The 27,884-nt window shown below is 47.3% G+C and overlaps 17 protein-coding genes across 17 annotated transcripts; 7 read left to right on the forward strand and 10 right to left on the reverse strand.

Moving 5' to 3' along the window:
* Positions 1-461: 461 nt before the first annotated feature.
* On the reverse strand, positions 462-1,961 carry Bathy02g05590 (unknown protein; the record flags this gene model as incomplete). The annotated part of the gene is made up of 1 exon (XM_007514914.1): positions 462-1,961. One exon carries the CDS (start codon positions 1,959-1,961, stop codon positions 462-464), a length of 1,500 nt encoding a protein of 499 aa, XP_007514976.1.
* A 192-nt stretch (positions 1,962-2,153) lies between these two features.
* Positions 2,154-3,245, forward strand: Bathy02g05600 (predicted protein; the record flags this gene model as incomplete). Its single annotated transcript, XM_007514853.1, has 1 exon — positions 2,154-3,245. One exon carries the CDS (start codon positions 2,154-2,156, stop codon positions 3,243-3,245), a length of 1,092 nt encoding a protein of 363 aa, XP_007514915.1.
* A 103-nt stretch (positions 3,246-3,348) lies between these two features.
* On the reverse strand, positions 3,349-4,053 carry Bathy02g05610 (predicted protein; the record flags this gene model as incomplete). Its single annotated transcript, XM_007514793.1, has 1 exon — positions 3,349-4,053. The coding sequence occupies one exon, from the start codon at positions 4,051-4,053 to the stop codon at positions 3,349-3,351; it is 705 nt and encodes a 234-aa protein (XP_007514855.1).
* A 441-nt stretch (positions 4,054-4,494) lies between these two features.
* Bathy02g05620 (predicted protein) lies at positions 4,495-5,643 on the forward strand (the record flags this gene model as incomplete). Its single annotated transcript, XM_007514980.1, has 2 exons — positions 4,495-4,783; positions 4,901-5,643. 2 exons carry the CDS (start codon positions 4,495-4,497, stop codon positions 5,641-5,643), a joined length of 1,032 nt encoding a protein of 343 aa, XP_007515042.1.
* Positions 5,644-5,723: 80 nt separating this feature from the next.
* On the reverse strand, positions 5,724-6,164 carry Bathy02g05630 (conserved hypothetical protein; the record flags this gene model as incomplete). Its single annotated transcript, XM_007514892.1, has 1 exon — positions 5,724-6,164. One exon carries the CDS (start codon positions 6,162-6,164, stop codon positions 5,724-5,726), a length of 441 nt encoding a protein of 146 aa, XP_007514954.1.
* Positions 6,165-6,522: 358 nt separating this feature from the next.
* Bathy02g05640 (glycosyl transferase family 2) lies at positions 6,523-9,204 on the reverse strand (the record flags this gene model as incomplete). Its single annotated transcript, XM_007514427.1, has 1 exon — positions 6,523-9,204. One exon carries the CDS (start codon positions 9,202-9,204, stop codon positions 6,523-6,525), a length of 2,682 nt encoding a protein of 893 aa, XP_007514489.1.
* A 95-nt stretch (positions 9,205-9,299) lies between these two features.
* On the forward strand, positions 9,300-9,980 carry Bathy02g05650 (predicted protein; the record flags this gene model as incomplete). The annotated part of the gene is made up of 1 exon (XM_007515001.1): positions 9,300-9,980. The coding sequence occupies one exon, from the start codon at positions 9,300-9,302 to the stop codon at positions 9,978-9,980; it is 681 nt and encodes a 226-aa protein (XP_007515063.1).
* Positions 9,981-10,058: 78 nt separating this feature from the next.
* Positions 10,059-11,865, reverse strand: Bathy02g05660 (hypothetical protein; the record flags this gene model as incomplete). The annotated part of the gene is made up of 2 exons (XM_007514931.1): positions 10,059-10,067; positions 10,099-11,865. The coding sequence occupies 2 exons, from the start codon at positions 11,863-11,865 to the stop codon at positions 10,059-10,061; spliced, it is 1,776 nt and encodes a 591-aa protein (XP_007514993.1).
* Positions 11,866-12,720: 855 nt separating this feature from the next.
* On the forward strand, positions 12,721-13,542 carry Bathy02g05670 (predicted protein; the record flags this gene model as incomplete). Its single annotated transcript, XM_007514968.1, has 1 exon — positions 12,721-13,542. The coding sequence occupies one exon, from the start codon at positions 12,721-12,723 to the stop codon at positions 13,540-13,542; it is 822 nt and encodes a 273-aa protein (XP_007515030.1).
* Positions 13,543-13,737: 195 nt separating this feature from the next.
* Bathy02g05680 (predicted protein) lies at positions 13,738-14,566 on the reverse strand (the record flags this gene model as incomplete). Its single annotated transcript, XM_007514947.1, has 2 exons — positions 13,738-14,075; positions 14,212-14,566. The coding sequence occupies 2 exons, from the start codon at positions 14,564-14,566 to the stop codon at positions 13,738-13,740; spliced, it is 693 nt and encodes a 230-aa protein (XP_007515009.1).
* A 151-nt stretch (positions 14,567-14,717) lies between these two features.
* Positions 14,718-15,791, reverse strand: Bathy02g05690 (predicted protein; the record flags this gene model as incomplete). Its single annotated transcript, XM_007514590.1, has 1 exon — positions 14,718-15,791. The coding sequence occupies one exon, from the start codon at positions 15,789-15,791 to the stop codon at positions 14,718-14,720; it is 1,074 nt and encodes a 357-aa protein (XP_007514652.1).
* Positions 15,792-15,953: 162 nt separating this feature from the next.
* Bathy02g05700 (MORN repeat protein) lies at positions 15,954-18,482 on the reverse strand (the record flags this gene model as incomplete). Its single annotated transcript, XM_007514527.1, has 1 exon — positions 15,954-18,482. One exon carries the CDS (start codon positions 18,480-18,482, stop codon positions 15,954-15,956), a length of 2,529 nt encoding a protein of 842 aa, XP_007514589.1.
* A 386-nt stretch (positions 18,483-18,868) lies between these two features.
* Bathy02g05710 (triosephosphate isomerase) lies at positions 18,869-21,556 on the forward strand (the record flags this gene model as incomplete). Its single annotated transcript, XM_007514538.1, has 2 exons — positions 18,869-19,423; positions 19,703-21,556. The coding sequence occupies 2 exons, from the start codon at positions 18,869-18,871 to the stop codon at positions 21,554-21,556; spliced, it is 2,409 nt and encodes an 802-aa protein (XP_007514600.1).
* Positions 21,557-22,114: 558 nt separating this feature from the next.
* On the forward strand, positions 22,115-24,688 carry Bathy02g05720 (hypothetical protein; the record flags this gene model as incomplete). The annotated part of the gene is made up of 1 exon (XM_007514836.1): positions 22,115-24,688. The coding sequence occupies one exon, from the start codon at positions 22,115-22,117 to the stop codon at positions 24,686-24,688; it is 2,574 nt and encodes an 857-aa protein (XP_007514898.1).
* Positions 24,689-24,876: 188 nt separating this feature from the next.
* Bathy02g05730 (predicted protein) lies at positions 24,877-25,359 on the reverse strand (the record flags this gene model as incomplete). Its single annotated transcript, XM_007514493.1, has 1 exon — positions 24,877-25,359. The coding sequence occupies one exon, from the start codon at positions 25,357-25,359 to the stop codon at positions 24,877-24,879; it is 483 nt and encodes a 160-aa protein (XP_007514555.1).
* A 291-nt stretch (positions 25,360-25,650) lies between these two features.
* Bathy02g05740 (predicted protein) lies at positions 25,651-26,571 on the forward strand (the record flags this gene model as incomplete). The annotated part of the gene is made up of 1 exon (XM_007514544.1): positions 25,651-26,571. One exon carries the CDS (start codon positions 25,651-25,653, stop codon positions 26,569-26,571), a length of 921 nt encoding a protein of 306 aa, XP_007514606.1.
* An 81-nt stretch (positions 26,572-26,652) lies between these two features.
* Bathy02g05750 (predicted protein) lies at positions 26,653-27,531 on the reverse strand (the record flags this gene model as incomplete). Its single annotated transcript, XM_007514565.1, has 1 exon — positions 26,653-27,531. One exon carries the CDS (start codon positions 27,529-27,531, stop codon positions 26,653-26,655), a length of 879 nt encoding a protein of 292 aa, XP_007514627.1.
* Between the last annotated feature and the right edge of the window lie 353 nt (positions 27,532-27,884).

The following is a 27,884-nucleotide window of genomic DNA, read 5'->3' on the forward strand; positions in this document are numbered from 1 at the left end:
AAGACAAAACGCGATACAACAAATCATCTGGCCCAGTCGCGAAACTGCTCCACTTGATTTTCAAGAACCAACCGATCGATTCTCAGAAACTGTACACGTTAGCCGTGGAAAACGCGGTTGAAATCCACAGTCGCAGACACATGAAAATTTTGCTCCAATCGATAAAAAGTCGAAAACAGTTCACTGCGAGCGAAAACAACAACAACAACACGAACAAAAATAAAAAGAAGAAGAAACGATTCGATGGTTTTATAAAAGCGGCGAGACCGTTGGACGCGTCCGGGAAAACGACGAAAGTGACGTACACGTTTAGCGTAGAAGAGAGAGGGAGGAAACACTTAGAAAAGTTGGGATTGATTGAGGCGCGAGCGGAAGAAGAGGGGAATAATAATAACAGCGAGTAGTTTTAAAGTAGTATAAAGTCAAAGAGAGTTTTAATTTTTAAGTGTACACGCTACTTTCTACGCTTGGACAAACCGCTCTGGCTCCTTTTCATTCGCGACCGGGTTCGGAAGAGTGTTAGCATCTTTCTCGTCGCTGGTATAGTTTTTCATCGTCTCCGCTTCGGCGCATAAGCTCTCGACCAACGCCGCCGCCTGTCTCGCCTCCGCTTCGGCGTCTGCGGCTTCTCTTTCCGCCAGTTCCGCTTCATTTGCAGCTAACTCGGCTTGTTCGAACGCCTCTCGAGCTTCGCTCGCGGCTTGCTCCGCGGTTAAGTACCGTCCGTCGTAATAAAATACCGGCGGCAACTTTTCCAACTCTTCTTCGATTTTCTTGCGTTGCGTAGCTTTGGACATTTGCTTTGACTGACCGTTCTTAGCGCGCCGTTTTCGCCGTCGTTTCTTCGTGGATCCGCTATCTATCCCGTTTTCATTGCTATTCGTACCTCCTCCTTGTTTTGTATTCTCTCCATCTTCTTGCGAGACCGCGTCTTCCTCCTCCCCTTCTTCTTCTTCTTCTTCTTCTTCGTCTTCCGAGGACTCTTCTTCCGATTCGCTCTCGTCCTCGTCCACGTACTCATCTTCCTCGGTATCTTCCCTGTTCCTATTCGTGATATTTTTAATCGCTTTCCCGTTTACATCCACCAAAGCCACGTACTTCATGTGTAACCTTCCACTCGTATCTCCGGGAACAGTCACTCGATCTCTCCTCACCTTACCTTCCTTCCCGAGTTCCGTCAACCTTTGCGGCACTCTTTGCTCCCTCGCGCCTTTACACACCTCGAACAAACCGCCGAACCGATACTTTCCAATCAACCCGTCCTCCTCCTCCTCTCGAAACTTCTCGATGCAATAATTGGCCACTTGATCGATGGTCTTTCCGTCCCTCTCTTCCAACGCGTCTTCGTGCGCGTCGTACTCTAAATTCAAACACTCCAATATATACCGGTCCAGCGCTTGCGACAACGCGTTCGTAAACGGTTTCAACTGGTACTCTTTTTCTCGCATCTCGTTTTCTTTCTTGTTCGAATCGTACGAGTGTCGAAACCGAGGCGCGCGAAACAGTTCGTTCTTCTTCACGATTTCATTTTTGATCTTCTTCGAATCCTTCTCGCGAGATAATTTCTCCCAGTGGTTCTTCAACTTTGCTTTGACCGTTTTCATCTTTTCACTCGTTGTCACTATCTTTTTACCACCATTAGTATTACCACCACCACCGCTCTTCCTCGACGACACTAACGAAGGAAGTTTTTCCCGTCCTCCCTTCCGTTGCTGTTGCTCTTTCTCCCGCTCTCGAACGTCTCGCGAAAGTCGATGATGCCAGGAATATCGCGAATCGTTGCTCATTTTCTTCCACTTTCCAACGCCGTATTTCCGTATCGCCGCGAAGAATTCTCTCTCCGTTTCCGGGTTTTCTAAAGAGAAGAAGTCTAAGGAGGACTTTTCGTCCTCCTCCACATCGGAGGACAACGAATCGTCGTCGTCGTCGTCGTCGTCATCAATCATCATCATCATCATCATCTTCACCCGTCAAACAAAAATCCTCCTTTTCCTCCTCCCCTGAGTTCTTGTGTTTTTTTTTGTCTTCTTGTCAAAATTTTGAAGCAAAAAAAAAAAAAAAAAAATTCATCAAAAATACGCGCGCGCAAAAGAAGAGACATGTCTGCGCACGGGTACCCTCGCTTTTTTCTCGAGGGGCATTTCATCTCGATGATGGATTCGAATGCGACGACGAAACGGAAACGAGAGGAGGAAGAAGAAGAGGAGGAGGAAAAGGAAGAACTCACGAACGCGCCGTTGTATGCTTTTATCAAACGATACGCAGATATCGTGGAGAGGTTTGTGTTTCCTCTTTTGACGAGCACGGAGTTACGATTACTCTCTCGAGTGAATAAAGAGATGGAAAGTGTGGTGAAGAATGGGCGAGTTTGGACGTCGAAGAACCGGTTGTCGGATCGCAAGTTTAGCACGCAGTTGAGAGCGAGAGATATACAGACGAGAGAGATGTTGAAATACGCGTGCGAGAGGAACGAGTTACAACCCTGTCATCGACTGGTTGGCTTTTTTAGTGGCCGTGGGCAGTTGGAGTGCGTGAAATATCTCTTGGAGGAGGTTTTTCGATGCACGTGGGGGGCTGTGGATCGAAGAAACGCGTATGGGACAATCGCGGCGGCGCAGAATGGCCACTTTAAGTGTTTGAGATATTTAGTGGAAGAAGGCGGGTGTTACTTGAACGAGAGAGTGTGTTCGGAGGCGTGCGGGATTGGTTCGTTGAAAATGTTGAGGTACTGTCGAAACCATTTCGCGCCGTGGAATCACAGGTGTTTGGAACGCGCCGCGTTAGGTGGGCACAAAGATATAGTCATGTTTCTTTTGAAACACGATATCGATCGAAGGTTAATTCAATCCGCAAATCCTGCTATTTTCGCCGCCGAAGGAGGTCACTTGGACCTCGTTCAGATTTTCTTCGACCGCGGCGTCGTTTTTGACGAGCGCGTCGCGGAACAAGCTTCGGAGATGGGGTACCTCGAAATTTTGCGGTTCGTCGTCGAAAAGGATTTGCCGTGGCACCCGGTTAGCTGCATGCAAGCGTGCTCACGACCGTCCGAATACGTACGAGACGAGTATTACGACCAAATCGAGGAGATTAAAGAACGACACGCGGGATGTCGAGAATTTATTCTCAGTATCTTTCCGATGATGCCGATCATGGAAGACGGCATCAACGGTATCGACGACGACGAGGAGGAAGACATAATGGACGAAGAGGACGACGGAGAAGATGTCGATGATCCTATCCTTTGAAAGATAGAAAGAAAGAGAGAGAGAAAGAGAGAGAAAACAAAAAAAAGCCATATCAGTATCTCACAAATATAAATACATATACATCGCACATTCGTCATAAAAATCACTTTTTATTTCTTTTACCACCACCACTATTACCCTTCTTATTACTATCGTTCATGTCCCTCTCCGCTTTCTCCATCTGTAAGAATAATTCGTCGTCTGGACCCGATGCCAACTCTTCGTACACTCTCTCAATCGCAGCCTCGACGATTTCGTCCGGCTCTTCCATCACAGCCTCCTGTCTCAAACCGTTACTTTCAATTTCTTTTGTTACAATCAACACGGGATTTAACGGCGCATAGACTAAATACCGACACCCAGTCGCGTCGCTGTCGAAAGTTACCAACTCCGTCGCTTCTTGTGGCGCCTCGTCTCGCCCTTGATCCAACTCTAAACAATCGTCGTAATCCGCGCGAATCGGTCCTCTCACCGTAAAGCACAACGCCGACCGCTGCAACAACAACCCTTTCTTCGCCAACGCTAATTGCATATCCGGTAAAATCTCGTTCAACTCCTTATCGTCGATGTCCGATAAGTCCTCGTCCTCGCTGTTCGCTTCGCCTCGCAAGACATCGATCGGAGCGTCCAACGGTAACACTACGCAACGAATATTCCCACTTTTATCCGTCACCCGAGCTCTCAACATGCATTGCAAAATTCGCGTGCCGCTGTTGGACTCTTCAACGACGTCGATTAAAGGCATCGCGGGCGTTTTCAATCGCTCGTCGCCGTACGCGTTCTCAGAATCCACCACTCGAGCGCGCATTTTGAGTGTCTCTTCTCCTCTTTTCTTATTATTATCAGCGCGATGATGATGTTGAAAACTTCTGACGGCGCGACAACTGAATTCTGTTCGTCTCGTTCCCCGCTTGGAGGAGGAGGATTTTGAGAAGGTAGTACATCCCGCGAATGAGGACGATGATAATACTAACACTAACGACGACGAAGGCATGATATTGATGGCTTTTTTCTTCTGTGCGCGTACTACAAAGCGGGAGTGTTTGAGGACGAATGGAGTGAAGAGAAGGGGAAAAAAGAGGAGAACTTTTTCTCTGCTTGATGGGGGACCGTCTGGTTTTCAGAGAAACGCTTTAAACGCTTCTTTTTGGCACGCACATGTCGTCAAAAATAGTTTTGCGTCGCATGAGAAGACACCAATAATAATAATAATACGAGGTTATCATCATCGCCAGATAAAAGAATTGTTATGACAGCAACGGGCGGAAACATCACGGCGCCGTGTCACTTTCAAGAACAAGATCAACTTTTGGCGTCTTTGCAACACACGTGCGACAATTGTGGCGGACGAGATCATCTGATGAAATGCAGCCGGTGTCACACGGCGTTTTTCTGTTCGGTGAAGTGTCAAAAGACGTACTGGCCGTTTCACAAGGCGTTTTGTCGGAAGAACGACTTCGCGGATGCGACGGAAGGGACGGAACCGAAGTTCGCGAGGTGGATGCGAAGTCACGGGAAGCAAGCGGTTTTGAAAGATGGTGAGTAAGCATTTTGAACTTTTCGTTTTAGAAATTTACCGCAGGAGCAGCTCTTTCGCAATAATAATAATACTAAACATTTTTCTTCTCTCCTTCCCAACAACACGCATGAAACAGACGAGGTGGACCGTTTAGAGCGTAAGGTCGTCAACATGGAAGACATGTATGGTCGCGCGAACCCGAAACCAGAACCGCCGAAATTCGATGCGGAAGACATGAAGAACATGCGAGAGGCGGAGGAAACGAGATTATTAAAGGCGAGGGAATCGAGCAAGAACGAGTTGTATTGGCAAGAGATTGAAGTTGAGAAGTGTTTAGGTTTGGAGACGGAAACGATTAAATGGAAACAAAATCAAACGTACGTGGAAATCTTCGTACGGTTGGACGGTTATGCGGGTGGAATGAGCGCGCACGAATCCGCGAAAAGTGAGGACGTTCAAGTGGACATGTCTCGATCGAGATTGAGCGTTCGCTATAAAGACGACGTTATCATCGATGATAAGAAGTTGTACAAGGACATTAAAGTTGAATTGTCCACCTGGGTGATTGTCGACAACGTTTTGGAAATTTGTCTGTTGAAATTCTGCAGACGAGGTGCGGGATACGCGGGAGGGAAATCCAACGCGGATACCTTTTGGCGCTCGCTCTTTTCGGACGAGTATTTGAACGCTTTGCGAGTGGAAGATTCTAAAGTCCATTTGGATTCAACGTCGTCCCTAACCGAAGACGACGTGAAGAAATCGATACCAGAACGATACTACGAAACCGAATTTGACGAGAACTACGGCGTTCGCGTCGGGAACAAAGCGAGACACTCCTCGAATCGACCGATGGTAGCCCAGAACAAAAACAGACGATGATTATTTTATCGCGGGTGTGAATGCAATATTGAGCGCGGCATTCTCGGTTTCTAAAATACTACTGTTACATGCTAAAATTACTAAAGTTCGCCAGCATCTGATATCTGTATCTGTTCTTTGCAATGTTCTAATCTCACTCTGTTCCTTCCTCCAATCCTTCTCATCGTCGCCTCTCGCTCGCCTTCGGTTAACGTATGCCAATTTTCAATGCGTTTCAACGTGCAATCCGATTGCACTATTACCGGTCCTAACTCGTCCAGTTTAACGGTTTCTCCAAATTTAATTTTCCTTGCTGGAATGTTTTCATTATCGATGTTGTTGCTTTCGGTTGAAAGCGACGGAATACTGTTGTCCTTGTTCATGTTCTCGTTGTTCTCCTTGGTCGCCGCGTCGTTCTCGTCTTCACACATCACCCCTAACAACATCAACAACATTCCGAGAAGAGAGAACGCGAAAAGAAGATGAAAACGTTTGTACTTCGTGCAACGAGAATATAAAACGCTACAGCGAGTCATGACCATTCTCTTCGTATCACTCTTTTTCTAGAAAATTCCTCAAGCACGTCTCGATTGAACCGCTCGCCTCTTTTAACAAACGAGTCGCAACCTTCTTCTCGACTTCTAAAACGCGTTGGATTTCCGAAACCGAATTCGATTCAACTTTAATCAAAGAGAGCTTTTGCGCGCATGCGGCTTCGGCTTCCAGCTCTCGGTTTCTTCTGGCGATGAAGAGGAGTTCTTTCCTTTGCTGCGAAAAGGACGGATGGCTTTTGCTTTGAATAGAAGGCGGTGTTTGGGTGGAGGACATGTAGAGCGCACCAGCGAATTTATTAGGGGTGTGTGCTATTTATGACGAAAGATACAGGTACATACAACTTTATTATAAAACGACCGATTGCACGGACGGATCGAACAAGTCTCCCAAGAAACATCGCATCCCCGCCAAGCACTGTTCACAATCCCCGTTCTCTGTGGGTTCAAACATTTGGCGTTCGCCGCAAGCGCACGCGGCGTCTTTGCCTCTCGAGACGGTGATATCGTCAAACCACGCTTCGCCTTCTTTACCTCTCAACATGCCGTACACTTGGATAGATTTGATGGGCTTGTCTTTGGTGATGAATGCGGCGGCGCGTTCCCAACCGTGCGTTCCAGGGTTAAAAGGAACGTTGAACCCCCAATCGTTGGAACCGTCAGAGTACCAGATGTCGACATATAAGGAGTACCCGGCATCTTTGGTAGTACCGGAAACGTCTTTGGACTTTGACCACATTTTTACCAACAGCGGTTCTGATTTAATTTGGTTGATTTCGATGAGTTGCGTGAAGCCCGAGGAGGCGTCGTCGTTGTCGTTTTCGACGTGCGCGCACGGTTGCGGTCCAGAACCGGAGCGGGATAACGACTGTGCTAAGTTATACCCAGATCCAAACGGGTTCCAATAATCTTTTTGAGCGTTAAAGTTGCCATTTTTAGCTAAATTGAATTCACCTTTATTCGGTAACGGCTCGGACGGATCGCCGCACGGGTTGGTAGTGGCTATTTGCAACAGCGCGTTCATGCGTTGCATTTGCTCGGCAACTAACGAAGAGAGTTCGTGAGATTGCTCGGATTTTAGAAGTTTCCCAGCCAACGTTCCTTCGTTGATATCGTGCATTTCTTTTTCAGATTTCCAATACGTGGGTGTCGCTTCGACCAAATGCGCGGACACAACTTTTGGATCGCCCAAGACTTTTTGCTCCAATCTGTGCTTTACCAATAAAATCTCGTTGAAATACGCGTCCCGGAAGGCGCCGTTGATGGCTTTCACCGCCTCTGGATACTCCTCCAACGCTTCGTGTAAAAGCGCCAATCGATAATACATTTGCCATTTGTATCGTTTTTCCGAGGTTGTTAAATTCAACGCGATTTTCAAATCATCGATGGCTTCTTCGTATTCCATTTTCTTCGTCCTTCGCAACGCTCTCCAAAAGTACGGCATTGGCTGTAATGGAAACTGTTGCATTTTCTTCTCCAACGCTTTTAACGTGTCTTCGTGCATGTTTTCAATCGTTTCGTGGTCGTGAAGTAGTTGCACCGGTTCGTATAATTCAACGTGGTTCGTTCGAACCATCGCTTTCGTTTGCTCTAAATACGCCGCAAACATCTTTTTGCGCATGGAAGTGCCTTTATGATGGCGATAGTAAAACGTAATTTCCGGTACAAACCGGACGATTGGGTTAAATTTCGCCGCGTTCAACCAAAAGTTCCAATCTTCCAAACCCCACGGGATACCTGGATCGTACCCGCCAACTTTTCTCATCAAATCAGCTTTCATTAAAACCGAGGCGTGAAATTTGTTCCAGTGCGAAACGCCGACGATGGAGAAGCCTTCAGGAAAACACCAATCAGACGAGACCGCGTCAAAGTTGCGCATGCACCCGGGGATAATGTCCACACCTCCAGTTCCAATGTGTCCTCCCGAAATAGTTGTTGCGATATCACCTCCGTTTCCGTGCTCTTCCTCCACGAGCTCTGCCGCTCGACTCAAATAATCTCTCGCTAACAAATCGTCCGAATCCAACATGCACAACCAATCGCCTCTCGCGTATCGCATCCCGACGTTTCTAGCATCCGCCAACCCCCCGTTGCGTTTGTTAATCAATCGGATTCTTCTCTTTCCATACTTATCCATCAAATTTGAGGCTTTTGCCCACGAATCATCCGAGCTACCGTCGTTAACGATGATCAATTCCCACCGCTCGTACGATTGCGCAGCGACTGATTTCACCGTCTCGTCGATGTACGCGCCTTGATTATACGCCGCCATGACAATGGAAAAGAACGGTCTCGAATCTAAAGCGACGTCTCTGTTCGCCGACGGCGTTGATTTAATCTCAATCGGTTGCCCAGTCGTCTCGTAATTCCACACCAACAACCCGCCTCCTATTCCTCCATTATTATTACTACTACCACCGTAATGCGTCTCGACGTTTCCGGATTGTTGCAAGTTATTCTTTTTGTTACTACTACTGCTACTACTACCACCACTCATACCTTTCGCCTGAAAATCCCTCAGCTGCATTTGCATCACTTGGCTCTCTTCTTTCATCGTCAACATCTGCCTTTTCGCTTCATCGAGCTCCAATCGCAACTTCGTCGTCAATAAACTCCTATCCTGTTCATCCTCATCCTCCTCGGAGGAAAGTAAATCGTACCGCGACGGCGTTTGTTGGTTGGTCTCGCTCTTCCCGTCGTTCCCATCCAACGCATCGACGTTATCACTTCCTCCACTTTTCATCTTGTTGTAATAATACGCGCTCGAACACACGTGCACGAAAACAAACAGAGTGGCACTCATCGCTTTCCATCCATTCGTAGTACGTTTCGCTTTCGAATTCTTTCTCTTCAATCCCTTCTGGTACTTCTCCCCGGACGTGGCGTGTAACGGTAAACCACTCCCAACACCTCCTCCTCCTCCACCGAGAGGATGCGTTTCCACGTGGTGTAAACTTTTTAAATGCGCGCTTCGCGAGCGCGGTAAGCTTCCGTTGTTGTTCGCATTGCCAGAAGCGCTTTCGCGAAGCATTTTTTTACTTACTATTTTAGAAGAACATTTTGAAGCGAAATTGAGTCCATTTTAACAAGAAGCTTTTACCTAATTAAAAGAGATATACACTCAATATGATTGATGACGATGCTCTCGGGACGGTGTCGTCAGAGCCAGCGAAATCAGCCGTGAAGAAGAACAGTAAGAGGAAACGAAGCGAGGACGATGAGAAGGAGGCGCCTAAACTCGATCGTACCGTTGAGTCTTTGGAGAGGAAGAGCGAGGAGGAGAATGATGATGATGATGATGACAACAACAGTTGTGGAGACAAACGCGGCGTGTTGTCGGTGAATGCAGAGAACGAGGAGAAGAAGGAGAAGAAGACAAAGAAGATAAAGAAATCAGTAAACTTCTCTTTGAATCATTTAGAAGACGTAGCCGGAGTCGCGGACGATATAGACAGAGAAGCGTGGGAGTTACCGAGAACGTGCGATGGATGCGGTTTGTACATATTAGGCGAACGATGGTCGTGCGGGAAATGTGTAGAGGAAACGGAGGAGGAGTTTGATTTTTGTAAAGCGTGCTTCGTGGCATTTATGGAGGTAGAAAGTAAAGGTGGTGGTGATACTAGTGTTGGTAGTAAGAGTCATAATACCAATAATAATGATCCGTGGAGTACTATCGATGGCGGCGGTGCCGTTCAATTGACGAGCGCGGATTTACATAAACACGATCCGAACTCTTTTCTCAAGTTCGACGAGGAAAACGAAGAAAGCATCGCCAACGTAGAGATGAAGAAAGCAGTGGAGCAGTAGATTATATTTAGTTCTTTATATACCAAGTACCTTTCAACACTTCTCATCAAAGCTCTTCGTTTCGTATGTCTATGCTCGCTAAGGCGTCTACGATTCGGGACCACAATTTTTCATCCACGTCTCGAGGTCTCGAGCTCGTGTCGATGACGCCAGTTTCTCGGGTAACTTCCGCCGCGTTGTATAACTTCATCAACGTTTTTGTCTCGGCTAAGACGACAAAGTGTAACGCCTGTCTCGAGTGCTCTAGTTTATTTCTCAAGTCGCGCTCTTTGATTTTCATCTTGTTCTCTTTCGCTTGCACGTCCACTTCGAGGCGAGCTCTCGTTTCGACTTCTTCGTTGACTTTGACTAACGCGTTGGCAGCATCCAACTCAGCCGCTTTCACGCGGTCTTCGCACCGCTCCAACTGTCTCTCTAAACTTTGCACTTGCATTTTCATCGCTCGGTTTTCTGAGATTGCCGCCGACTCTTTCCGCTTCAACGCCATCTCCGCGTCTGTTTTCGCGTTGCGAACGGCTCTCTCGGCTTGAAATTTCTCCTCTTCGGCTGATTTCAACGCCTCTCTCGCCGCTCTGTGCGTTTTTTCCAACATTTCCAAGTGTAAATCTGCCGCTTGTAACTTTTCTTCCGTGAATTCGTGCTCTCTTTTGAGTTTATCGAACGCATAAGATATGTTTTTGTTCTCATCGCGAAGCGCGTTGGCGTCTCGAATCTCCTTTTCGAGTTCTTTTTGGAGGGTCCATCGAGTAGCGTCTAATCGTTTCAATTCCTCCGAACGCTCGTACTCTTCTTGTTTCCGCTCGGCTTGTTCGTACCGTGTTTGCATTTCTGTCTTCACGCCACCTTGATGGTGATGTGTGTTCTCTTCGTCATGGTTGTAGCATCCATCGTCTTCTTCGTCTTCCTCGTCCAGCGGGTCGTTCAATAAAACCGATTGTTGTTTTCGCTGTTGTTGCTTCTTCGCAGCGACGTTCATAGACGAAGGGGAGGAAGAAGTAGAAGCATTCTTCGATCTCGCATTGGCCAACTCCAATCGCAAACTCGCAATCTTTTCCGTCTTACTCTTCAACTCATCCTCGAACGAACAAATCAACTCCGTCACGTCTTTTCGTTCGGCTTCCAGCTTTCTCTCCGCCTCGTCCGCTTTTCGTTCGGCTTCGTGCGTCGCCTTTGCCAACGCTTCTTTGAAATCAACTCTTTGTTTCATCGATGAATTCGACGCGATCGATCGTGCCTCGTCTAAAACGACCAGCTTCTTGTCCTCTAAAGCGCTGTACAACAAATCGTTCTCCTTCCTCTTGTTTTCTATTTGTTCGGTTAAATCTTCCACTTCGCTCGATAACTTTACGTTTTCCTCCTTTGTCCGTTCATTTTCCACTTTCAGTTTCGAACAACTCACGACAGCTTCCTCGTGCGCTTTCGACAACGCCACGCACCTCGCCTGCGTCGCTGCCAACTCCTTTGCCCCTCTTTCCGCTTCAATCAACGCCACGTCTCTCTCGCGCGACATCAACATTTCTCGGCCTTGACTCCTAGACAGCGACTGCTCCAAATCTTCCACGTGTAACGTTTTATTCTTCACCTCTTCCTCTAAATCCTCGAGTTCTCGCGTTTCTTTATTCCTCAACCGGTCGTTCTCAATCGTCAAACGTTGAATATCCTCTTTTGTTTCGTTCCGTATCGACGCCAATTTTTCATCCAAATTCGCAACCTCCTCGTCCGCCAACCTTCGCTCTCGCTCGATAACTCTCAGCTGTTTATACACTTTCTGCGCTTCCACTAAATCTTTCTGCAATCGATTGCTGTACGCGTCTTGTTCCTTGATGTGCTCGTTCGCGTCGATAAGCTTTGCCTGTTTGAAAGTGTGATTGAAAAGGAAAATCATCGTTTTAAAATGTCAATTTAAAGCGCTCATCACGTTTACGTCGTCGCGCGCGAAAGAAAGATTGAAAACAGTGACGAGTTCGAGAAGAAGAGGAAGACATTTGAGACGAAGAATTGTACGCACCTCGAGCGTGTCCACTCTCCTGTTTAATATCAGCACCTTATCCATCGCCGTCGCTTTAAAACGAGCACTGCTCGGAGAATTTCCTCCTCCGCACGATACTCCGTGTTCTTTGTTCCATTTTCTTCGCACCGTCATCGGTGAGTCTTTCTCTCGAACTCTTTGTTCGTCCTCTTCGTCGTCGTCGTTGATTTCCCCGAGCGGCGTTCGATGGTGATATCTTTTGTGAGAAAATGACGACGATATTTTTTTCTTCGCGAGGACAGTTGTGACTCCCCCTCGCGATGATTTCCTCATCTCTCTCTCTCTCTCTCTCTCTTTCGGTACCACGCGTCGCGGTGAATAATACTCTGTATTCTTTCTTGTAACGCGTAGTAATAGCCAGCAGTGTTCTTTTGTATCTAAAAATGAAGAGAGAGTTGAGAATTTTTCTTTCGTTTGTCTTCCCCCTTTTTTCATCCAAATGTGTTTGCATTGGACTTCCTTGAAAATGCAGAAAAACAAAAACAACTTTGAAAAGTTTTTCTTTTTACCGCAAAAACAGAAGAGATATGTGCAAGAAATAAAGACACCTAAAACCTCTTCGAAACGAGAGAGATATTTTTGAGAGGGAAAAGAGAGAGAGAGAGAGAACACACGCGCGCGCGGCAACGGGCCATTTTTATTAAAACGAAAAGAAGAAAAGAAAAACGATATGTGATATGATGAGGAGTAAAACGAATTTATAGCTGCAAAATGGATTCGACGAATTTCGATAAAATGTTTAACCGGAAAGCTGCGGAGTATTTGAACGCGAACGGAAAGAAGGACGATGATTTAATGGAACGAGAGGTGAGGATACCGGAACACATGTTACCCAAGAAAATCGTTTTGGATGATGATGATGCGAAGAAAGAAAAGAAGATGGTGGAGGAAAACGAGGAGGAGTTGGGAAAGACGATCCCGGAACAGATTCTAGAGGCGTACAAGAACCAAAATTACTTCAAAGCTTTAGCGGTTGCGGAACCGACGGCGGACGATATCGGCGACCCGATTTGGCCTGTCACCGTCGCGGAATTATCCAAAGCGTTTCGTAAGAGAAGTTTACTCACGCACCCGGATAAGAATCCGGGCGATAAGAAAGCTCGAGAGGCGTTCGATGTGTTGTCCGAGTGTCATCAAAAGTTGAAGAACGAAGAGACGAAACGAGAGGCGTTGAACGCGTTCGCGAAGAAGGCGTTCGAGAGGATGTGTGCGGACGATCCCGAGTTACGCGCGAGAGCGACGAAAATGAGGGAGAGAAAAGAGGCTGGAGATTTTCAGACGGAGATTAAGCGGCAAAGAGAGGAAGGGATGGAGAAGAGGAAAAGAAAGGAGGAGATGAAGATGAAGAGTAAAAACAGACGAGGCAAGGAAGAGGACGAAGACGAAGAGGCGAGGAAGAGGCGAGCGCTGTTAGAGGACGAAGAAGAAGAAGAAGAAAAGAAGAACGACGACGACGAGGACAAGAACGCGGTAGAGCGAGTCCAAGCTGCTTTGCTCAAGAAGAAGAAGAAGAAGAAGTCTTTCCTGTTTTGATTCGTTAGAGCGATAGAAAATAAAGCATAGCATAGTTTCTCGGTTTTTAAGAATAAAATCATAGTAGTAGTACACTTATTGAATAAAACTTAGCATCTTCTCCCGCCGCCCTCCAACACTAGACGAATCCAATCATTACTTCTCGTGCATCCCTTTCACTTTCGAATGCCCTCCAACACTAGACGAACATAATTATTACTTCTCGTGCATCCCTTTCACTTTCGAATACACGCTCTTATACATCTCCTCAAACTCCTTTTCGTCATCCTTCCCCATTTTCGTCGACCCTTTCACCGCTTTCGGTAACACTAACATCACACTCGTCGGTCGTTTCGTCATCCCAGCTGCGCCCAACTGCTCCTTCGAGTGCACGTACACGTATTGCACGCCCGCTTCTTCGCACAACATCGGCACGTGCGTGATGACATCGATTGGCGATATGTCCCCCGCGATGACGCACAATCCTTCTTTCGTCGTTTTGAGTTGCTTGACGACCTCTTTGACCCCTCGCCGGACTTGTTTGAATTTAGACGCTGTTTTTCAGTTATTGTTAAAAGAGGAGGAGTTTAATAAGAAGAGAAAGAAGTGTGTGAGTTATTGTTATTGTTGTTGTTATTGAGAGAGAGAGAGAGACAATTTTAGGAGGGAGAATTCAACAACGAATACTACCACCACCGAACAACGAGAAGAGAATGTGAAGAAGAAGAAGAAGAAGAAGAAGAACGAGAGAAACAAAACGACGGGGATGTCGTTCTTCTTCTTCTTCTGATATCACCACGCCGCTCTTATTCATTTGCTTACCTTTCTTGACAACTTTCAATAATTTCTTGGTCAATTTCCCATCGGCCAACGGCGAAGCAATCGCGCACACCGGATTCTGTTTTTCATCATCGTCCCCTTCTCCTCCTTTACTCGCGGACGACGGCACAGGCAACCCATCCCGATCGCGTTTCTTCGAAGACTTTGGGGTGTCTTTCTTCTCTTTCTTGGCTTTCTTCGCGCTCTTTTCGCCGCTTGAACCCATTTTTAATTTTGCTTGTGTTTGATGTGAGAGCCGCCAAATGAAGAAGAAAAAAAGAAGAAAAAAAAGTTGGTTGTGTGACTGACTGATGAGAAAAAAACGAGACTTGACTACTTTAACTGCTCTAATTATATATACTAGCAGTTATGCATTATTACATTCGACCAACCATGTTCCCTCTCCGATGTACCATGCGGACGACGCGTCTGGGAGGGATAAAGTCGCTTCGATTCAGATGGTGGTTTCCTCCTCGAGCGCTTCCACCGTGGTGGTATGAAAGACCGCCGCCGTCCCAATCGTCGAACTCGTTGTTTGGAAATCTTAGCATGAGCTCCTCTCTGCTCGGCATCACTCCGAGCGCTTTTCGCGCGCTGATTTCTCTTTGCATGCGGGAGACCACGCACGGGGCGCAACATAACGCCGTCGCTAAGTCGGTTTTATCGAATATCCCGAGTCGATGCTCTGCCACCGCGTTGGAGCTGTGGATGCACGAACCGGTGGCGAAGCATCCCATCGGGAAACATAAGTTATTCAGCAACAAATTTCCCATGGATATGCTCAACGCGGTCGGAAAACACTCGCCTTGCGCGGTATCTCTGGCGTATTCGCCGACGCCCCAAGGAACGCACAAGAAGTTCTTGAGAAAGTTCAGCGGGTCCAAAGCGCAATCGAACAAACCGGTCGAATAACTTTGCAACTCCACAAAGTTTCGAGAAGAAGATTGAGGCGATGCACTCGAGCTTGGATCTTCCAACAAAACCGAAACGTCTTGGTTTCCTTCGCTCTCCGCCAACGCTCTCGCGTAATCTCTCGTCGTCCTCTCGTGCCCTCCTCCTCCTCCTCCTCCTCGTTCGTACGCGTTGAAATCAATCGATCCGTCCGCTAAAACCGGCACACCGACCGCACAATTCTCGTTCTCTCCATCGCCGTCTTCCAAAACGTTCGGATAAATATGCCGCGTCGCGCTGATTGATGATGATGCGGTTTGGTTTTGGTGGTGGTCGCGACGAAGATTATGATGATCGTCTTCCTTCTTTTCTTCGTCGTCGTCTTCTTCTTCTCTTCGATGGGAAGTGCTCAACAAACCCGTACTTTCATCGTCATCATCGTCTTCTTCCTCTTCTTCTTCGTCTCGTTTTATCGAATTATACGCTTTGTCCTCCTCCTCGTTTGTATCCTCTGACTTCGTCTTCTTCTCGGCCTCGGCCTTGTCTTCTTCTTCTCGCATGAGCAATTTTTTATGAAGAAATGTAAGGGAAAAAGGTGCCTTCCTCGAAGGCGTGTGAGAAAAATTTTAAGTGAATACGAGAGGATAACAACACCGCGCGCGTCAATTTTACTCGCATAATATATATATTCTAAATATTCTATTCTAAAGACGACGAGGAATTTATCCCACCGGTGATTGTGGTGGTGGTTTCACGAGTGAGCCGTTGACTGGTTTCCCGTTTAACCACTCGCCTTCGAAGTATCCTCCTCGCGAGAACGAGAGCTTGCCTTTTCCGTCGGGTTTGCCTTGCGCGAACCTTCCTTCGTACCAATCGCCAGAGGCGAAGCGCATGATGCCAGAGCCTTCGGCTTTGGTTGTTTTTTCGAGGACTTCGCCTTCGTAGACGCACATGTTGGCGTATTCGACGCGAAGGATGGGTCGCGTGCGCGCTTCGCGGTCGGATTCGAGCACACCAAAGGCTCTCGAGCGTACTTTGGAGGAGGAGGAGGAAGAGGAGGAGGAGTCGTTTTTGCTCGAAAACGGACGCCAGCCGAGCAAGGAGAATTTGCTATTGCTATTGCTCTTTTCGTTTTGAGTATCGATGTCGTTGTCGTCGACGTCGGCTTTGTCGTAATCGTTGACGGAGTCTACCGCGCGATATCCGACGACGTTACCGCTCGCGTCTTCTTTCGGGCGCAACACTCGAACCGGCGTCAAGACGACGCTTCCCGTAAGTTCTCCAGGTACCGTAATGCGCGCCGCGTCGTTGTTGGCGGTGGTTACCGCGCTAGATTCTGTCGTCTTCTGCTTCTCTTCTGTATCGCTAGAGGGAGGAGGAGGAGGAGGAGGAGGAACTTCTAAGTCCTCGTCTTCCAAGACGACAAAGTTCTCGCTTTCCAAATCAAACTCTTCGTCCGTGGTTACGAACGGGTTGATTTCCGGCGCATCTTCCATCGTTCCGTCCTCGCTAATGTTTGCTAGCATGTCACCCGCTCGAAGCAACGACTCGTTGGATTCGTCGACAGACATTAATGCCTCGTCGAAGATGGAATCGACGGATTTTCCGTCCGAAGCGGTTTGAGGAGAAGAACGCTTTGGTGGCGGAGACGTGAATTTGTTTTCGTTGCTCTCGTCGACGAAATCATCCACCGAAGACCAATCCAAACGTTTCTTCCTCGGTTCTAAATTATTTATCATCTGCTCGGGTAAGTTTCTATCTTTGAGCTTTCTCAACGCAATCTGCGATTGACGCAACGTAAATCTTTCCGCGATGGTTTCAAAATTCGCCACGGCGTATAAGGAAATCTCGATGCATCCGACGGTATTTTCAGCCGGCGCTTTACATATAGTCACGCCGCATTTCAGCGGGTCCACGTACGCAGCTAAGCTGGAGGTTATAGATTTCCTCGCTAACGGTCCAAGCGTACCTCGAGGCGTGGAGATTTGGCACACGAGATGTACGCATTTCTCGCCGAGGGCTTGCGTCGGGTCGAGAAACGGCGAATCTTCCGCCGCTTCCTTCACCGCGGAAACAATCGCCGCAGAAATCTGTTCGTCTTCCGTGCCGTACGTTTTCAATTCCTCCACCGCACACCCGACGACGGCGATGCCACAACCCCCACTTGCACTTTTCGATAAGTTTTGGCTATTAATCTCTCGTAAAGTTTTCGAGGAAATGGCATCTTTAAACGCGTTTTGTTCGTCTAATATCCCACACCGTTCGTTTTCTCCGTTCACGCGCGCGTCCCAAAACGTCGAGTTTCGCCTCAAGTCTTTCGCGACGTTCAAGACGCTCCAACGACAAAAATCGTTCGCCAACGCCGATGCGGCTTCTAAAGTCATCGGTTCTCCTTCCAGCGCCTGCGCGTCTCTTTGCGAAACGACAACCACAGAATCCGCACCTTTCTTCCTCGAACACATATCCAAAAACGCCAACCCTTCGTCTCGTTTCCGTCGTCCTTCGAAATCGAAGGGTGCGACCGCGTGAATAGATACGGTACTCCCGCTCGGAGTTTCGACGCCGCCCCATATGCCCGGGAATCGAGTTTTTTTCTCGCTCGCGATGTTTTTCGATTTGAACAGCTCTTTCGCGAATAACATCCCCGCTTCTCCGCCAGCTTCTCCCGAAGAGCAGACGACGCATATGTGCACTTTCTCGTCCAACTCTTTTTGTTTCTCTTGTTTACTTTTCTTTTTATCGTCGTCGTCGTCTCCTCCCGAAGAGAAGGCTTCCAAACTCATGCTCTCCGCGGCGAACAACACCGACTGCGCGGCGCTCGTCGCGTTATCAATCACCGCCGATTGCGGAATATCGCTCGTCGCCGGCGGTAATCGCCATCTGTTCGTCGATTTTGTCCTCGTTAATATCCCAACATCCGACGATATCGACCAGAATTGTGCTTTCGGTAAGCAGGCGCCTTCTTGCAACTCGTCTATGATGGTCACGCCTCTCGTTCCTAATCCAACGACGATGATATTTTCGCCTTTGTTGTTTTTAGAAGACGACGACGAGGACGGTGATACTTTCTTAAGAGAAGAAGAGGAAGACGACGAGGAAGCGTTCGCGCGCAGCACTCCTCGACATCTCGCGCTTAAGCTCGTTGTCTTTTTCCTCGCGTTTTTGCTCGCGCTTGTCTTCGCGCGTTGACGATGAAAAACTCCTCGGCCTTCTCTGCAACTTCCCAAAGAAGGGCGATGGCTGTTCCTCATCTCTCGCGTACTACGACAAACGCGATTAATACTAAAAATCCCAACACCAACGTTTAAGGTCGTTTCAGCGCGTCGTTCGTTCCTTCTCGCTCTCTGTCTCTCTGTCTTTGTCTTTGCGCGTGAGAGTGAGAGCGATGCAGAGCGCGGGAGAGAGTAGTAGAAAAAGTTGAAATATGCTTTCGTTCGTGTAAAAATAATAATGAAGAGAGAGTCGTGTGTCGGAACAACCAAAATCTCTCTCTAGAAATTTCCCTCCTTTTGCCGCCAAATCTGACCACAAAAAAAAAATTATCCTCGCTCGCTCAATTCTCGTCAATTCATATTGTGCCTCATTCTCTCCGTTATCCTGTGCAAATTAGTATTAAACAAAAGAAGAAGCAGAACTGATGACGACGACGACGACGACGAGCAGCGTCAGCGTTTTGAGCAACAACCTCCTTCTCGCCAGACAACAACAACAACGACGGCGAAATGGTGTCATCATCACGAGGAGAAGGAAATGTAATTCCGGAGTGAGGATTCAATCTGCACTCTTCAGTGGTGGAGGACAAGGATTGAAGAAAACGCCCGAGCAAAAGAACAAACTGAAACGATTGGAAAAGTTAAACCCTGGTAATAACGAGCAAGAGGAGGAGTTCTGGCCGGAGGATTTGAAGCAGTTAAGAACGCCCATCATGGCGGGAAACTGGAAATGTAATCCGAAGACTTTGGAGGAGGCGAGGACGCTGGCCTCGTTAGTCGCCGCGAACACGGCGGAGGATAGGAGAGACGCAGATTTTTTCAACAACAACAACGAGAGAGGAGGAGGAGGAAGGAGTGGATTTAATCTCTTCAATAAGAGGAACTCTAATAATAACAGAGGAGGAGGAAGAGGAGATAATAAGAACGTGGAGGTTTTGATATGCCCGCCGGCGGCGTTTTTATCGGAAGTCTCTCAGTTGGTACGTTTCCTAATATATCGATTTTTTTCTTGCTCGGCTCGACGCAAAAGGTAACAGAGAAAAGGGCGAGAGTGAAGATACTAGTTCCATTGTTGAGAATTGAAGCCGGGAGTAATTACCTGCTGCTTTTGAAACGATACTTTTCATGTCATAGTTACTCTGACTCGCTTCTGCTGTAAATGTTCGGGAGAGAGAGAGAGAGAGAGAAAACAAACAGATACTGACCATATGACCTCTTCTTCTTCTTCTTCTTCTTCTTCTTCTTTTATACTATTACAGATTGAAGGCTCGGGTGTCTACCTCGGCGCGCAAAACGTGACGTTTGAGAACGGCGGCGCGTTTACCGGTGAAATGTCGTGCACGATGGCAGATTCTTTGGGCGTCACGCACGTTATTATCGGTCACAGCGAACGCCGTTCGCTCTATTACGAAACGGACGAGGACATTAACAAGAAAATTAAGAAAGTCATCGAGAATGACATGACGCCGGTGTTCTGCGTCGGCGAGACGAAAGAAGAGTACGAGAGAGGCGACGTGTACGACGTTTTATCGTGGCAATTAGCGGGTGGTTTAGACGGCGTATCGGCGAAAGATGTGGAAAATATGATCATCGCGTACGAGCCAGTTTGGGCGATCGGTACCGGGTTGACTGCCACGCCGGCCATCGCGCAAAGCGTACACAAACTAATTCGAAACTGGATTGCAGAAAAGTATTCCAAATCTGTCGCCGACAGGGTGCGCATTCAATACGGAGGGTCGGTCAAACCAGACTCAGTGGACGAGCTCATGCAATGCCCGGATATCGACGGGTGCCTTGTTGGGGGTGCGTCGTTATCCTCGGACGATTTCGCGCGCATCTGTTCGTTTCATCAAGGCACGAAGCCGGGAACGCCGCGCGTGTTGTACGCGGAAGAGTGCTTGGAAACGCAAATGGAACTTGGCGAATCTCCAGTTTGGTCGCAAAAAGACCAAAAGTTATACTGGGTGGATGCACCGAGAGGCACTTTGTACAGTTGGGACTTGCTCGAGGAGTTTCCGGACATGAAAGAATCCTTTGGGGAAACCTTAGGGTGCTGCGCTTTGATGTCTAACGGCGATTTGATTTTAGGCTTGGCCTCGGGATTGTACCAGTTTGACCCGAGAAGTAAAACGGTGAAAACGAGATTGACTGACTTCGAACCCGGTTTAAATACCAGACCAAACGATGGTCGCGTCGATCGCTCGGGTAATTTTATCATTGGTAGTTACAACAACGACCACCGCGTTGATGCGAGCGCCATCGGAGGTTTGTGGCGCTTAGACGCGAACAACAATCGACAGTTGGAAGAAGTCTTGGATTATAAACACAGATGTTCCAACTGCATTTGCTTCTCCCCGGACGGGCGCAAGATGTATTTTACGGATACTCCTCGACGCGAAGTCTTTGAGTTTGATTACGATCCAAACAGAGGGCCTTTGAATAGACGGTTGTTTTATTCGTTACCGTCAGATATGGCTGGTGGCCCTGACGGCGCGCAAGTTGACGCGGTTGGTAACTTGTGGATTGCCATTTCCGGCGCTGGAAAGTGCATTCGCGTCGATAAGAACACAAACATGGTCGATTTAGAGGTTCGTTTACCGGTCTCTTCGCCCACTTCGTTGACGTTCTGCGGGAACGATTGCAAAACCTTAGTCATCACGACGAGAAAGAAAGAGAACAGAAAAGACGCGGGGTCGTTATTCTCGGTGCGAATACCCGATATCGGAGGGTTACCAGAACCAGAGTATGGCAGCTCTCCAATTATCGATCGACTCGGGTTCCAACGAGGCGGAAGGAACGAATATAGCAACTACTCGAATAACAACAACAACAACCAAGACGCGTTTATGAGCAACGTCAATGGCTACGCCGCCAACGGCATCAACAACGTCGGCAGTAAGCTCAACGGCGTCAACGTTGAGCGACGATTCAATGCGAATAATACCGCCAACCAACACGAGTTGCACGAACCCGAATTTGTCCCGCGCATCAACACCGCCACCGCCGCTCGATCTTCAGTAGGCGTCGCCAAGTTTTGTGAACGGTGCGGCTGTCAATTTTCCAGCGCAGCTTCCAACTTTTGCAGCCAGTGTGGCACTCCGCGCGCTTCTTAGTTATTATTGTTATCAATATCATTTGAATATATCATTATTATCATCCTTGGTGGTTATGGGAACAAAGCGAAAACGATATCTTTACATTCTTATTAGTTGAAAAACACAAAAAATTGTCGATTGAAATCTCTTCTATTTTTGTCCTCCTTTTTGCTCTTCTTCTTCAAAACTTTTTATTTAAAGCAGAGACCCCCACTTTTGGAACACTCTGTCCTCGCGCTCTTTACTCTCGGAATACTCCCGCTGCCCTTTCTCTCTCGGGCGGGCGGTGAGAAAAAGAGGAGAAGGAAGGTATTGGTTCATTACTTTCAGACGAGCGAGTTTCGAGACGCGCGCAAAGCGGGGAACAGAAGGAGACAAAAAACACGATTTGAATTGTGCCGTTGAATTACGCATTGCTGCGCGCTCCTTCTCTGCTGTGTTATCGCCCACCTGAGAGTGTGGTGAATCGTTATTAATTTGTGCGTTGAGGACAGTGAGAGTGAGAGAGGTGCTCGATAAAAGTACAATCATCGCGCGGGGAGAATGAGCTCTTACCCGCGCGGCCAAGCGCCGGCGATGAATGATGACGACGAGGGCGACGATGATTGGTCCTCCTCCGCGGAGGGAAGACGAGAATCAGGGACGAGCGCGACCGCCGCAGAGGCGGCGAACGAAGATATCGAGCTCGCCGCCGACGGACAATCTCAACAACAACAACAACAACAACAACAAATACGGAAACGACTCCACACGAATGATGCCAGAGGGGCTTTTCATCGCACTGGATCGAGTTTAAATCCGGTACCGGAGGCCGGCATCGGTTCCTTCTTTACGAACATCGCCGAGCTGACGAAAGACGTGTTAGATATGCGCGATGCGTCGAATAAAACCGACGCGGAAACCACGAACACGGAGAGTTTTATAGTGTCCTTGTTTAAAAGTAAATCGCTGAAGGGAATGAAGGGCAGAGGGTCGACGGAGATGAGATATGCAGAGACGAAGAGGATCGGGGCGAGGCAGGAGGAGAAAAAACGAATGGAAAGGACGTGGGGTGAGCGAGTTATGGAAGGAGTGGAGGAAGAAGACCCGAAAGCCGGTATGCATAACAGTAATAGTAAGAATGATAGCTCAACATTGATGGGGGCGAGTTCCGGAAGAACCTTGAGTTCACGAATACGCGCAGAGTGCGATGAAAACAACGACACGAACTCGTTTTACGCGAGGAAGCAAGGCGTCTTCGTGCTTTCGCCGTTAGGGTCGTTCATGCGCAAATGGGATTTCCTCATCATATGCGCGTTGTTGTGGACAGCAGTGGTCACTCCAGCTGAAGTTGCATTTTCTAGACCGAATTTGAACGCGTTGTTCGTGTTGAATAGAATCGTCGATTTGTTCTTCATTACCGATCTTTTCATCAACTTTTTCTTGGCCGTTCCGGAACCTAAAACTGGACACATTATATACGATCGGAGATATATTGCAATTTCCTATCTCAGAAGCTGGTTCATTATCGATTTTCTATCCGTCATACCGACGGATTTGATTACGATAATGGTAGAGGATGCGTACCCGAACGCAAACATTGAAAATTTGACCGTCTTGAGGGCGTTGAGATTATTTCGATTAGCGAAACTTTTGCGCATTCTGCGAACGATGCGATTATTTAAGAGATTGGAAATGAGGTATACCATCGATTATTCCATGCTCGCATTGAGTAAGTTTGCGATTGTTACGGTCATTTTCGCGCATTGGATGGCGTGCGCGTTTGGATTCGTCCACGACCTCGGGGCAAGCGCTGGACACGATACGTGGATGATGAATACATATTTCGGTGATTTCACCGTAAACAACTCGTGTTACGATCCCACAGATCCTTTGGCATGCGTGCCTGGGTTTGATAAGTACATCGCTGCGCTGTATTGGAGTTCGATGACCATCACAACCATCGGTTACGGGGACATTTCGCCGAAAACAAACGAGGAGCGTATTTTTGTCATCATAGCGATGTTAGCTGGCGCATTTCAATACGGTTACGTCGTCGGTGCCGTTGGTAACGTCATTTCGACGAAGAATTCTCGAACGAGCGGGTTAAAGAACTCGTTGACGGATTTGAACGAGTTATTTGCGGATTTGCCGTTGACGCCGCAAGAGATGCGAGTGAAACTGAGAGAGTTCTTCAAGTACAAACACGGTGATGCGAAGTTAGACTTAGAAAGAACGACGGCGTTGATGTCAGAAATGTCACCGCGACTACGAGCAGAGCTCGTGGTTTTGCGAAACAATTGGATGAGAGACGTGAAATTCTTCCACGACTTTCCAGAGTCTTTGGTGTTGGCGTTGTCCTTGAAGATGAAACAGCAAACGTATCCGCCGAAAGAGTTGATTTTAGAAAAAGGAGATTACATGGACAACTTTTTGATGATTCGTAAAGGTGTGCTCGTCGCAAATGGTAGAATAATCACCGCTGGACAAGTTTTTGGTCAGGACTATGTGTTGGAACCTGGGCGATCGCCTCAGTTTCTGCAAACGATTACGTTTTCAGACGTCTACTCGCTTTCGTACCAAGACTTGGAAGAGGAAGTGAAGCACTATCCAGACGTACAAGTTATGCTGAAGAAGAAACGAATGCAAGCATTATTCAGAAGAGAAATGGTGGCGTATTCTAAAGCGTACAACGCTTTGATGTTATACGGCATAAAATCAGACGTGTATAAATGGTACGACGAACGTCCTCAATTTTACTTGAACAAGTTGAAAACAATAAATGGCGCCGACGGCGCGTTTTTGATTAATCCCGATTCTGAAGATGCGCAAAAACGCATGCGCGCGGTTTTACTCATCCAAAGTTGCTACCGTTCGAAGCAAACGAGGGAGAAGTTCAAAAACATTTCTGCGCGAGCGAGTGTGACTCCGGTGCTTTCCTCGACGTTGCGATTAACCAACCCTGATTTATACAGCTCGCACGCCATAGACATTTTGCACCACAGAACGCTGGCGTCGTTACGGATGTTGCATCATAAAATAGATTCTATCATGCCGTCACCCCCACCTACGAAAATGATGTCGAACGACCAAGTGAAAGTGAAATTGACGCAAGATTTTGAGGAGCAAAAAGGAGAGTTCTGGACGACACCAATGCCGAAAGAAACTTAGTATAACACGAATCATCGTCTAGAAGAACACGTACGAAAACAAACAGCAAAAAAGGAAGCACGCGTGGGCGAGCTTGCAGCGTTGATTCCTTTGTAATATTTAATAACAAACCATAACACAACCACATAAATAAATCTACTAATACAATCTAAAGCATACTAATGCAGGAGTCGTCGTCGTCGTCGTTCTCAAACCCGCTCCAAAGATTCAATCATCCGTTGCGCGCGTTCGTTTGTCAAACCGATTTCAGATTTCGTTTTCACGAACCTGTTCGCCCACGCGTGTCCTTTACTCACCACTTCCTTATCGTCCACGATGACAAACTTGGGATACTTCTCCTCCCCGACAAATCTCGCGTCTAAATAACTCTTAATTTCCTGAATTCTATTCGTAGACACGTGTAAATCGTGATGCACGGAATCCGCCAAGTGAGGCTTTCCCTCCGTCCTTCCAACCACCTCTATTTCCAAACAGTCGTGTCGCATAAAAATATATCCAATGTACTCTTCAAAGTGTCTCCAGTACGTCGTCAAAACGACTTCCGCCCCCGTTGACGCGCATATCTCGTTCAAAATCTCGACTTTATCTCTCTCCACGATGAGTTGAGGTGCCGTTGCCGTTCGGTTTAAAACGCCATCCACGTCTAAAAAAATTATCGGTCGCTTTTCCATCTTCGTTAAACTCTCGCTGAATGAAGACGCGTTGAAATTTCTCGTTTTTATTGTTTCTGTTCTTCTTCTTGTAGTTGTCGTTCTCGTTGTTGTTGCGCGTCTTCTTTTGTTGTTTCCGAGTGATACTACTAATGTCGGTGATGATGGTTGGTCAGACAGACACCGATGAGAGGAACTCATTCGTTTACGTTTACGTCGTCGTCTTTTTTTGTGTGTGTGTTTTTATGAGGACTTTGCGCACAAACTTTTCCCTAAATCGCTAGAAGAGAAAACGGCAACTACGCGCGCGTGATGTTGTTCTCGTCGTCGTTAAAAGAGTGGTGGCGAGGGTGGTGGCAGTCAAAGAAAAAGAAAGGAACAGAGCGCGGCGAAAAAAGAAGGAATCCACTGAGCGCGATTGCGTATTATCTCGTCGTTTTGATAGGGTACCTGTTGGCTTTGGATTTCTTCAGCGACTTATTAGGTGATGACATTAGTAAGAACAACAACATAAACATCAACAACAACAATCAAAAGAAGAAGAAGGAAGTAATAAAGCTTTTCTGGTTCACGCTGCACGCGATAGTTGGCATTATCTCGCACTTGCTCGTGCTAAAGTCCGATCCAGGAATAGTCACGGAGAAGAATCACAAGGTGTGTTATAAAATGTTCCCGTTCGATGATTTACTCTACGAGGAAGGCAAATCCTGTCGAACGCTGAATATCGACATCCCGGCGAGGAGCAAGTGGGACGCGGTGACCAATCGAAGAGTGTGTAAGTTTGATCATTACTGCGCGGTGGTGAACCAAGCGATTGGTTTGAGAAATTTGCGTTGGTTTTTGTTGTTCTTGATCGTGAACGGCGCGTTGTGCGTACACGGAGGTCTCGTCTGTTGGAACCGGGTGATGACGCGGATACCGAAGCATTGGCACTCGGTGAAAGAAAAAGATTTTTTCGGCCTGTTTTTGCCGGCGTTGATGTATCATCACACGCGAAGTATGTTCTCGATGTTTGTTTTATTTTCGGTTGGGTTTGGCGTTTTGGTTTTTGCCTTGTACCACATCTATTTAGTCTCGATGAACGTGACGACGAACGAGACGTATAAATACGCGCACATGCGACGAGTGAATAAAAGGTTGCCCAAGAGCGAACGAGTGGACGTGGTGAACATTTGGAACCGCGGAATAGTTTTGAACGTGAAGGAAGTTTTATTCCCAATGCGCGTGTATTAGTTTTGATCGTTTTTAGACAGATTAGATTTATTAGGCGCGATAGATAGTTTTTATAAATTGCTGCGAAATTAGTAAAATAACTTACAAACGCGCGTTGCTATTCTTTTCCATCAACCGTTCGTCGAAGAATTTCTTCACTTTCTCGCCTAACTCGTTCGATGGAAACACTTTCGGTATCACGTGCCCTTTTTCGTGTTCGACTAACACCGCCTTCTCGCCAAACTCTTTATGCATTAACTTTGTCAGCATCGGGGGTATCGCCCGGTCTTGTTGGCCGACTACGTGCAAAGTCGGGATAGACGCACCTATTGTTTTCTCGATACTGTTACTATTACTATTATTACCACGCATTTGTTCCCTCAATTTCTCGTCCGCTCTGCTCGGCATGCCTGATATCAACACCGCGAATCGTAAACTCTTCATCCGCATCGCTTCCTCTTCTCCTTCCGGGGCGTCTGCGGTATCGGACGAAGACCTTTTCAACATCTCCCCAATTAACGTCGCGCCTTGACTAAATCCTAACAACCCATCGATTCCTTCTCGCTGCACAATCTCGTCCACGAATTTCGCGGACTCTTCGATCCCTCTGTATTCCATCTTCCCCGTGTCCGCGTTTCGTTCCGCGTCGTACCACTGAAAACTGCCCATGTTTGGAAACGCTGATTTCACATCTTCCGGAGGTTCTCCCGTTGCTTTAAATATCCCGTTTATTGCGATAAACTCCGCGGAATCCTGTAAATGTTTATCCCACCCGCCCATGGCGAGTTGTAACTTCACGATATCCGCGGACGTTCGGAACGAGTGAAGACACAAAACTTTCAATTTCTTATTATTAGTGTTGTTGTAAGAAGTCCCCGTCGTCGTCTGAATCGTCGGATTAGTATTATTACTCGTAGTATTCTCACACGACGCGACGACGTCCGGTAAGCTCGACCAGGACGTTCTCGGTAACGAACGCATTACTCTCTAACTCTCTTTCTGTGTATATAGTGTATATAAATAGAGTATAAAGTGAATAAAAAGGGTGTCTGATCCCTCTTTGTTCTGATGTGATTTTATGCGTTTTTTCCCTAAAAGGTCTGTCTTTAAAAACAACAGTCCTCTTCACTTTATATTCGCATACATGCTAAACTCGACGAACACGACGAATACGAAGACTATTAGTAAAAACAACGCATTAGCAGGAAGATCTAGAGGACTTTTCGCACTTTTCTTGACCGTTTCCTTGGTCTCGTCCGGGATATACTACGTCCACTGGGAGCAAAAAGACGAGAAAGAAAAGTTACGCGAAGGCGTTCGAAGGGACAAGATTC

Source organism: Bathycoccus prasinos, assembly GCF_002220235.1.
Source record: "Bathycoccus prasinos genomic : Chromosome_2".
Classification (NCBI taxonomy): Eukaryota; Viridiplantae; Chlorophyta; class Mamiellophyceae; order Mamiellales; family Bathycoccaceae; genus Bathycoccus; species Bathycoccus prasinos.